Source organism: Terrapene carolina, unplaced genomic scaffold, assembly GCF_002925995.2.
Source record: "Terrapene carolina triunguis isolate 2854851 unplaced genomic scaffold, T_m_triunguis-2.0 Scaffold211, whole genome shotgun sequence".
NCBI lineage: Eukaryota > Metazoa > Chordata > Testudines > Emydidae > Terrapene > Terrapene triunguis.
In genome coordinates this window covers 14,783,055-14,793,498 of record NW_020664562.1, presented here as the reverse complement: position 1 = coordinate 14,793,498, position 10,444 = coordinate 14,783,055, and the positions used below count along the sequence as shown (strand labels likewise).

General features: G+C 38.9%; 1 protein-coding gene across 1 annotated transcript in view; it reads right to left on the bottom strand.

Annotated features, from left to right (window-relative positions):
* Positions 1 to 1,086: 1,086 nt before the first annotated feature.
* LOC113407403 (guanine nucleotide exchange factor VAV3) overlaps positions 1,087 to 10,444 on the bottom strand; it is a 242,137-nt gene continuing 232,779 nt past the window's right edge. Inside the window, exons 26-27 of the mRNA XM_026655888.1 lie at positions 3,179 to 3,330; positions 1,087 to 1,361 (exon numbers count right to left, since the gene is read on the bottom strand). Of these exons, the coding sequence (XP_026511673.1) occupies positions 1,320 to 1,361; positions 3,179 to 3,330 (194 nt within the window). The 3' untranslated portion in view covers positions 1,087 to 1,319. The remainder of the gene's footprint in view (positions 1,362 to 3,178; positions 3,331 to 10,444) is intronic.

The window sequence follows — 10,444 nt, the reverse complement described above, 5'->3', positions numbered from 1 at the left end:
AGGGTTAGTGTCCTGAAAAACAGAAAGGCAGGCAACAGGAAAAAAAAATCTTTAAGAGGTTCTTTTACCATGCCCTGATGACCGGATGATACATGCTCTCATTTGCTAGCAAGGGAAAGAGAAAAATCCCTTCATGGAGACCTGATGTAGAAAGCTTCCAAAACCAAAATACAAAAGTGCCAATAGTTTAAGGTAAGTGCAGTACTACCCTTAAAAATGATACACACAGGAACCGATCTACTGGGAAAGAAGGTATTTAGGGTGAAATCTCCTTGCTTTGCTCCAAAAATATATTTTTATTACTATTTAATTCTTTCAGCCCTGCAGAGCCAATACACTTATGGGACAAGTGAGCGGGATTCTTTTTGTGCTCACACAGGAAAGGAACTGTTAACTAAATTCCTACTGCAAAGCTAAATCTGCCACATTATAGGCAGAATATGACCTACAAAATGTTTAAACTACTGATGATACATGAGCTATAAAGAACACATTTTGTCTTTAAGATTCCTAGTTGTGTTTACATAGTTAGTTGCTTATTTGTAAACTGAGTAAAATTAGCTTTGGAGCGCAAAACAAAAAGAGAGCACCACAATCCCATGTTTACAGTCATTTTTTCTAGCAGAACCACACTAAGTAACACTCCATTTTTTAAAACTGCTGTCATAAAAACAAGTTGTTTGAAAATTTAGGCAGGACTTCAAGTCTGTTATAATTATCCCACATATGTACCTTGGAAGAGAAGGCTATTACTATTTACTACATTTCTATTTTTCTCAGAATGGTTTTGATGAGTGCACAACTGTTTGTTATGTGATAAGTAACATTGCTTGAAGTTTCAAGACAGGTAATACTGACTTTACTTCATGCCCACTGGCATGACTGAACTTTCCTTTTTCTGTATGCAGTGATAACGAGTAATAAGCCTTCATCTCCTCCTTCTACCATCACAGATGTTAGCTACTAGAAAAAAAAGATGTATTAAACATTTACCAATAGGTAGCATTCGCTGTGTACCACCGCATGAAAAGCAGCATAAAGAAATCTGTTTTGCAAGGATCGTCTGGGAAGGTGAAGTTTGGGCTTTATACTGGTCCCCGATGATGACAAACTGGCAGACTGTTTCTTGCATAGCTCTGGGCAAACCATTAATCTGTCAGCACAAACTTCTGTAGAAATTCCAACAATAAAACTGGAGGGTTTGGACAGACAGAAAATGCTGCTTTTGAAATACTTAACAAGACTAATAATGCTTTGCAGATTGTTGTATTCCACAGTCCCTGAAATTTCTGGTCAACAGTGCATAGTAAGTGTTCAATTCATTCATCTTCTTCAACATAGGTTGATGGAAACCAGCCCACCTAAAAAAGGCAAAAGCAGAAGAAAAATAATAGATAAGATGCTAATGACACGGGACAGTTCTTTGAAAGGCCTGCCTAGGCAAAAACTATAATGGTTCTGTTTAGTAACAAGAGGACACAAAATTATAAAGATAAACTTGATTGTGCTGCTACAGCACTTAGTTAGAATAACACCTCTCAACCAAGTGATGCAAATTATTGATCCCATGATTTGGAAATTGCAGCACTGGACATTAAAACCTATTTTTGGAAGATCATAACTAACCGACTAGCTGTGACTATGCCCCAAAGCACTAAAACGTGGAAGAAGAAGAAGAGTAAGAGCAGAAACAAGGAGTTTTACAAGAGGCAGGCAGCTGCTATTTCCCCCTTTGGAGGTGAAGGACATCTAAGTATTCTGCAAAGCTACCATCAGGCTCACAAGTCCCCATTACCATTATTCGCCTAAATTAAATAGGAACTGATTTTCTTGTCCTTACATGCACTCAAGTCTCAATGGAGTCAGGAGTCATTTTAAATGAGAAAGAATTGCAGGGCAGAGCCCGAAGTTTTTCATTTATACTGCATTGTTACTAAGTTATTGTATTGCTCATGAAAGAAACCAGACCATTAACCTTGGAGAGTGAAGTCCTATATCTATAGCAGAGTGCAACACAAGGGCAGGCTACTTCATGCTGACCTGTCAATGTACCCTGTTCTGGATGAACTATCTCTAGAGAAAGAAGAGAACTCAAGTCCCAAAGCCCATCTTGCTGAGACTGTCAAACAGAATGCCAGTTCCTAATGTTTTTCTTTAGGATGTGGCTGTCTGTCCATTACCACCTGGAATGAGATCATCAACTTATTTCACACAGTACACAGGACCATCAAAAATTGTTTAGGTTTCTATATTGCTTCCAAACTATATGCTTATTTCTTTTTTAAAATGTGCCTGTCTCATGCTCTAGGCACATGTACAAAATAAAAAACCCTTCAAATAATGTAAAACAAAATCCCAGCATTCTTCCCACCCTATCCCACAGGACTAACTTTCACTTCCAACCACCATCCAACCCACATCCACCCTCCCTTACCAATTTAAACCATGGATGGATGTGGTTTAAACCAGCCCATTTAAACCATGACCTTGAGTACCTCAATTTATCTCCACTGCAGAGGTATTACATGAGCAGAGTGGTAGCAACCTAAGGTAGAGATGGAAACCATTTAGGGCTTCTATGACAAAACTAACACTTTCAATTGTATCTGGGAACTACCAGCAACCTGCACAAATCTCCGAGCACAGACGTAACGTGCTCCCTCTAAAAATCACTGCTACGTAAGCCTCTTGCCACATTTTGTACTAGCTGAAGTTTCTGAGTGCTCTTCAGGTGTAGCCTCATGTAAATCCTATTGCAGCAATCCAGTTTTATGCTGACAAAGGTATGGAAGGCAGTGGTGAAATGCACATCCAAAAGGAAAGATAGTAAAATGCACTCCTTGCCTTTGCTGCTAGCTGGACACCAAGAAGCAACCAGGGATTCAACAAGACCCTGATGTTTTGCTGCTAAGGGTTATAACCTCTGCTACTTCCCCCACCCAACAGTCTTATCCACTCTGGACATCAGCCAGTTAGTGCTCATCCATGACCCTAGTTCATTTAGACTCTGGGAAAGGTGATCAAGCATACTGTCTGGATTGTCTGAAACAGAGCTGATGATGTGTCAGATATGCTGTGAGAAAATATGTGAAAAAGGTTTATGATGTCTGAAGACTCCATTTAAAAGCCTTATCAATGAGATTAGCACAAAATTATGCCAAATAAAAGAAAAACCTACCCTTCCATTTACTTCACCTCTCCACCAGCCATTAGCACTCATCTTTGTGTAAATTTTTACCACATCACCTTTCAGTAAGGACAGTTCTCTCATGTCTCTTGCACAGAAGTCATACCGGGCAATGGCTATGCCTATTGCTTTTGGACTTAGCACTGAAATTGAACACAGGAAATCAATGTTATTATGATCTGTTAATTGCAGACTAATCAATTAAGTCAATACTGTAAAATGTATAGCAATGATTCCATTACAAAATAAACTGGCAATAATTTTATGTAAATGTGAAAGTAACCACCCAAAGAAATCAAGAAGCCTTCTTTAAAGGCTCAACACAAGGTTGGAGGATTTTATGTGGTTGGAGGGGGGGGGGAATAGAAAAAACATTACATGAGCTTGAATGTAAATGCCACTAAGTCAAAATTTTCCCCAAGGATTCAAAAATACTGTAAAATTTATTATACTTTTGTAGTTTATAATAAAACTTACTGCAAAGTACATACGTCAACATATTTTTCAGGTCACTAATTTGTTTCCAAACAGATTATTGGCATTTATTGTTGATATAACTTTAAACCCCTAATGCGGCAAAATAAATAGATTATGGTGCTATTCCTTCAGAGAAGCAATCCAAGTTAAATACTATCCATATAAGGCTGTAGACCAACTCCTTCCAACTAACAGCAAAAAGGAAATGCATTTCTACAGTTTGGGCAAGTCTAAGCCAGCCCTGATGACCCCATTAAAATGAGGTCATGACCCACTTTGAGGTCCCGACCCACAGTTTGAGAACTGCTGCTGTAGACCAACTCCTTCCAACTAAGAGAAAAAAAGAAATGCATTTCTACAGTGTGAGTTATCTGTTGTATGGCCACTGGATCATGTAAACCACCATTTTTCTGGGGATTACACTGTAAATCAAACATCAAAAATGATCAGTTGAACCTGGCTCACAAAATTTCACCACAAAGCAAAAATGCCTTAATTCAGCAAAGTACCTAAGTATTAGCATAAGTCTAAGCATGTGAGGTGACCCAACAAAATCAACACTTAAAGGTTTACAGTGATGCACCGACTTAAAATACCTTGCTGAACTGGGGCTTAAATCTTTTAAACTGATATAAAAATGACTTCAAACATTTCTGAATGATACAAGTGCAAAAACTGCATGTCTCTAATATGTCCAATTCAAAAATGGCTTTAATCGTAGCAAACTGATAATCCTTTTATGAAGTCTTATAGAATCCAATCCTGTAAGCTGCTGAGGACTGTCATTTCCCATTAGGAGGTAAAAGTTCTCAGCACCTTACAGGGTGAGACCTATAATTTGGGTATATTAGAAAAAATATACACTGGCTAATACATTAGATTCAGAGGTTAGGCCAGCAACTGGCAAAGGTGGAAGCCTAAGGTATGCAAAGAGGCATCCAAACAGTGTTTTTCAATAAAGGCAATCTCCCTTTGCAACTGGTTCCATGAGTAAACAGCTGCTGTAGAAAGAAATGGACTCCCATTAGTTTTGACTAGCTCCTTACAAAGGGAGCTAGGGAGATGTACACACTAAAATCCCTACTGAAAAAATCCTGGGTGTATTTGGAGTATGGCCAACAATGGTGAGTTGGAGGAATCATCAAAACCATTCTCTTTGTCATAATTCAGAGAACAAGAGAGCAAGCACATTATTACTAGAATTTCCCAAAGAGTTTTAGGAATTGCTATTAACATTCTAGTTTTGAAAATGTAATCAAAATTTAACAGTAAAGAATCAGAGCAAGCTGCCTTCTTTGATTTAAAATCAGGAAAATACGAATCATGGCATATAAACTAGAAAATCTAAACAGCTACGACAAAATCAACCACTTAATTGATAGCCTTCCTGCATATACTTTTATTTGATATTTATTGTGACCTCATATGAACAGCAGCTTTTGCATAATAGATACCGTGCATTCAAATCATTACAACTGTGCGCACATCAATGATTAAAACTGAAATACCTAAAGTCAAATCATATGTCTGAAAATGAATTATGACCTTATTTTTCCACAACATCATAGTGTACTATAACTTTACACTCAGCGTTAGTATTTAGAATCATAGAATATCAGGGTTGGAAGGGACCTCAGGAGGTCATCTAGTCCAACCCCCTGCTTAAAGCAGGACCAATTCCCAACTAAATCATCCCAGCCAGGGCTTTGTCAAGCCTGACTTTAAAAACCTCTAAGGAAGGAGATTCTACCACCTCCCTAGGTAACCCATTCCAGTGCTTCATCACCCTCCTAGTGAAAAAGTTTTTCCTAATATCCAACCTAAACCTCCCCCACTGCAACTTGAGACCATTACTCCTTGTTCTGTCATCTGCTACCACTGAGAACAGTCACTGAGAATATGCCTATAGGATATAAATACGTTATATAGAAGAGAATCAGCAGCTTGATATATTGTTTATGTGCACAAATGAAGATGCTGAAGAATATAGACAATCATGCACAGTATAGTATAATAAAAATATACTACTTACGCTCTAGCAAGTCAAATACCATGACTATTTGCCTATTTACATCAATATTATGTCAAATACCATACTGGACAGCAGGAATAAGTGGTGATGGGGCAGGAACTGATTTTGCAGGAGAAGGGGTGCAGCAGAGGCAGTAACTGACATTTTGTGGGGGAAGAGGGCACTAGCAGCACTTACTGATTTTGGGGTCAGTATATTGGTGGATGGCAATAGCAGTAACTATTTGGGGAAGGGGATCAGTGATTTGGGGGTTATAAGGACCAGTAAATGATTGGGGGAGGGGAGGGGAAGCAGAGAGCCGCTCTGGACTCTAGAAAGAGGATAGGACTCGGGAGAGGTCAAGGGGACAAGGTACATTGGGGGAGATGTGGGGGAGGAACAAAAGGAAGTAGATAAGAAGAGAACAAGGGGAAAGGGGAACTGAGGGAGGAAAAGAACTAAGGAGAGGAGAAATGCAGGGAATAGTGGGCAGTAAAATATTGGGGGAAAGGGGGCAGAATTGGAGGAAAGGAGGGGAATATTTCAAACCCTTTTCAAAGTGAGGAGCACAGGGGAAAGTGAGAAAGAAGTAAGAGGAGGACGGACGGAATCTGGAGATAGGGAAGAGAGGATCAGAGAAATAAGAAAAGAAAGAACTGAAACAAGCAGTAGGGGAGATTTTAAAGAGGAAAGAGGCTATGTCTACAGTGCAATTAAAAACCCGCAGCTGCCCCATGCCAGCTGACTCAGGCTCGTGGGGCTCGGGCTAAGGAGCTGTTTAGTTGCAGTGTAGACGTTTGGGCTCGGGCTGGAGCACGAGCTCTAGGACCCTGCAAGTTAGGAGGGTCCCAGAGCCTGCACTCCAGGCTGAGCTTGAACATCTACAGCACAATTTTACAGCCTCGCAAGCTCTAGTCAGCTGACAAAAGCCAGCCCCAGGTATTTAATTGCACTATAGACATACCCTGAGAAGACTCACTAATGCTTGTAGCCCCAGAGAATTAGGACACTTTGGTCTGTGTCAGATTTCTGCCTTTGCTTCCATTCAGGTCAATTTCTCATTAATACACACTGTAACCAGTTTGATCTCACACTATGTATTTCTCTTAACTTATGACTTTATCCCCATACAGGGTTGTTTTTGGCTAGTGGGTTCTGTGGGTCTTGAAGCAATGTACACTTGTTTAATTTTATGAAACTGTACATCAGTTCTCACCAGTATGCAAGCATGGAGAGGATTTTCAAAAGTGCTCACACATTGCTGGCTTAATTCTGCTCTCACTGGCATCAATGAGAATTTTACCACTGACTTCCAGTGGGAGCAGAGATAACATTGAAGGTGCTTTTGAAAACCCCACCCATAATATTTTGGGATCATATTTTCCATTTATATCATTTAGTTGTGAATTTAATGAAGACTCTTTTGGGGTCTTAAAAAGAAATGATTTTATAAATAATGCAAAGAGTCACACATGGTATCTGCCAGAATATGAAATGCCATCCAAGCCGACATGATTAGATTACCTAACTCTACCTGACACCCCGTTGCTGTTGTGTAATTGTTACAAAGACATGCTTTACATCAGATATTGTCAGGATTTCTTTTTGTGGAGGAGACAGAGTGCAGTTAATCCTTACTAATTACCAACATAAAGGGCTCTGTTGGGACTAGTGCTATGCACAAAGGTAGAAGGGGGGCCAACCTCCATTCCAAAACCTTGTGCTACCTAGGCCAGATAATCCACCCTCTATAAGTGGAAGTGAACCAGCATAAGGAGAGCAAATGCTGCACTCTTTTAGAGGGGGTAGCAGTTGCTGTTGTGTATGCTCCTTCAGGGTTCTCAGAGACTTTTTGCCTGCCACAGGCAAAATTACTGGGTGCAAAGTGGTGCAGCCCCACCATAACTGTGGCTTAAAAGTCACAACAGCATCCTTACTTACTGGTGTTTATTAATGGAGTGCAAGTTTGCCATAATGTGATTGGAACTGAGATTAGCATGGCTGTAAATTTCAATCTTTTTATACAGTCTGTTAGTTCAAAATGTTTTTATGTTTTCAAAGCAAGAGAAGGTTAAAAGAGAATAAAGAAAACGTGAGTACATTTGAAAAACAGATGAGTAAAATTAACGGAAACAATGGTAGTGCAAAATCTAACATTTGCTACAACAGAACTCTAGCAACGGCATTTTACGACGCTGCCACAATATGGTTTGCTGTAGAGATGGGACGAATACTTGATTCATTCATGAACAGTGCAATTTTCAGGTATGCACATTTGTATGAATACATCAATTAAAAATATAATACTTGCTATAGGATTCCACTACTGAATGGTGAACTAGTGGCCATTTGAGATCTGCTGTGTCTATTCAAATTCTGCTTATAGTAATGTATACTTTTAAAAGTTAATTTTACAAGAGTTTGATTTTATTGGACTGCAAGAATAACAATTTTCTACCCTCTGATTACCTTGTCTTTATAGCTTATCATGTTAACCAGTTACTGAGATTTGGAGTCAGTCTTCAGGGAATAGCATTAGGTGCTATTCTGCATTTAGTCAAGAAATGAAAAAGTAGATTCGTCCCTTCCCTAGTTGGCTGCACACAGAAAGAATTTGCAAACAGAAGCAAATTTAGAAGAAATATAAAAGCGGTAAGCAGTACCTGACCAGAAAGGAGTGGAGGAAGGGGGAACAAAGCTGTAGTCTGGAGGAGTTACAAAAGAAAACCCACAGAACAAAGAGGGGGCTTAGAGAAAGAAAGAGAAAAAGAGAGAAGCAAAAGAATGTTGAAATATTGGCAAAATATTTAAATATTAGTATTTCTATTATGTAAGTCATTGGTAATAAGGAAACTACGGTTCCTCACTGAGGAAGTCTGGAAAGAAATTGACTGTGAAAAGTGGAAAATGTAGATCTATGATTTAATTTTTCACAATTACATTTTTCAAAAACAAAAAATAAAAAATAAATCCATTTTGGGTTTGGCAGAAAAGAATTTTAAACTGTTTTTTTCTTACAAATAAAGTCGTTTCTTTTCTTAATACCTGTACATTTTAAAATGCTTTTGGCCCTGACTCAGCCAAGTTCTTAAGCATGTGTCTAAGTTCAAGTACATAAGTATTGCCATTGGTATTCATAGGATTATTCACATGCTTAATTTAGGCATGTTCTTAAGTACCTTCTTAAACTGGACCTCACACCATGCATGTAGGGATCACAGCAGTCTACTCTGATAACTTAACATCAATGGGAATTAGGTGCACGTTTCGTATCCTTTAAGGACTAAATGATGTTTTGGATCCATATATACTACTCACATTCAGTTCAATGGAAGTTCTGAGCACACACAAAAGGCAGAATTTGGCTCAGGAACTTAAACTTGTGCAGCCAGTATGCTAGCCCCTGCTTTGATGGATAAATGTAATGTATCCTCAGGTAATCAAAGGATTAAGGATACACTAATTAAATCTCCAACACATTTATAGTAATCAGGTTGCTGGTCACCCAGTTGCTCTCCTTTGGGTGACAGTATGTTTTCTACCCGCAAAAGAGTACATGCCCATTTTTGTGGGTGCAATCATTGTGCACGCAGAAGCAGTCTGAAATGAAAATTGGGACCAAAGAACATACCACAGCACCAAAACCCCTCTTTGTTTGTTTACATTCATCTTAAGAAAAAAGTCAAGTACATCTAGATGTCTTTGACATATTTGATAGCTGACGAGGTATCCTCATGCCTACTGAAAGTGTGCCATGAACATCTAAAAAGAGGAGACAAGTCCTGGGACATTGGGAGTTTAAAAAGAACCACTGGACAATTTTCTGAAGTAAGTGAAAAGTCAACTTAATTTTAGGAATGAAATGATAATTCAGTCCTAACAACTAAGTATTGAGAGAACTGTGACACAAGCAGGCCAGCTTTCAAATCACCCTTTGCCTGAAATTCTAAGAAATAATATGGAAATTGTATGAAAGTCATATCAAAAAATTACAGGAGAACCTAACAGCCATTTAATATTCTGACCTTCAAAGGGGAAATAAATAAAACCTTTAAAATAAAACCCTTTTTCCTATCATCTTAGACAATTAGGTGATTTGAAGCTGCCTTTGGATTTCTCAAAACATTTGGCATTAGTACTTGATGGACTTTTGCAATGTCTGTAGTAGAGCTTCCTAAATTTTTAAAAAATGCTCCAAGTCAGAAATGTCTCTCTCTGCTAAACAGGTGTTCATATGAGCAGAGCAGTGAAAAATGTCTCTCTCAAACCTCCACTCAATCTCAGATTGAAGTTGGAAGCTTGACATATTTAATTGCCTCAGCCTGTGCTTGTGAAAATCTGGTGAACATGGGCTCAGGTTATGCATCCAGCTGGAAAACTGACAAACTGAGGGGAAGGAGGTTTGCCATTCAGACTCCCTCTCAACAGCTATCCCTTCTTATATGAGATGCCTTCAAAGGAGAGCAGGAGGTGGTCAGAGAGGAACTGGCTGAGTGAAGATTCCCTTGGGGAATGAAGTGAATTCAACTCAAATGTCCAAAAAATCTGCAGCAGCTAGTTTGCTTCCAAGTTGCAATCCCTGCTAACAAAATTCCAGGGTACAAATTCTCTAACTGCTTTGCAGATCAAACATTGCAGGGTTCACATACCTAACTATGAGGGTAATGCTAACTTGGTGAAAACTAACAGGGCAGCAGTAAAACTAAACGCATGAGTTGCAGATAATCTGCCAACAATATTTGAGAGGGGCAGAGAAACCCTTTTTCTCC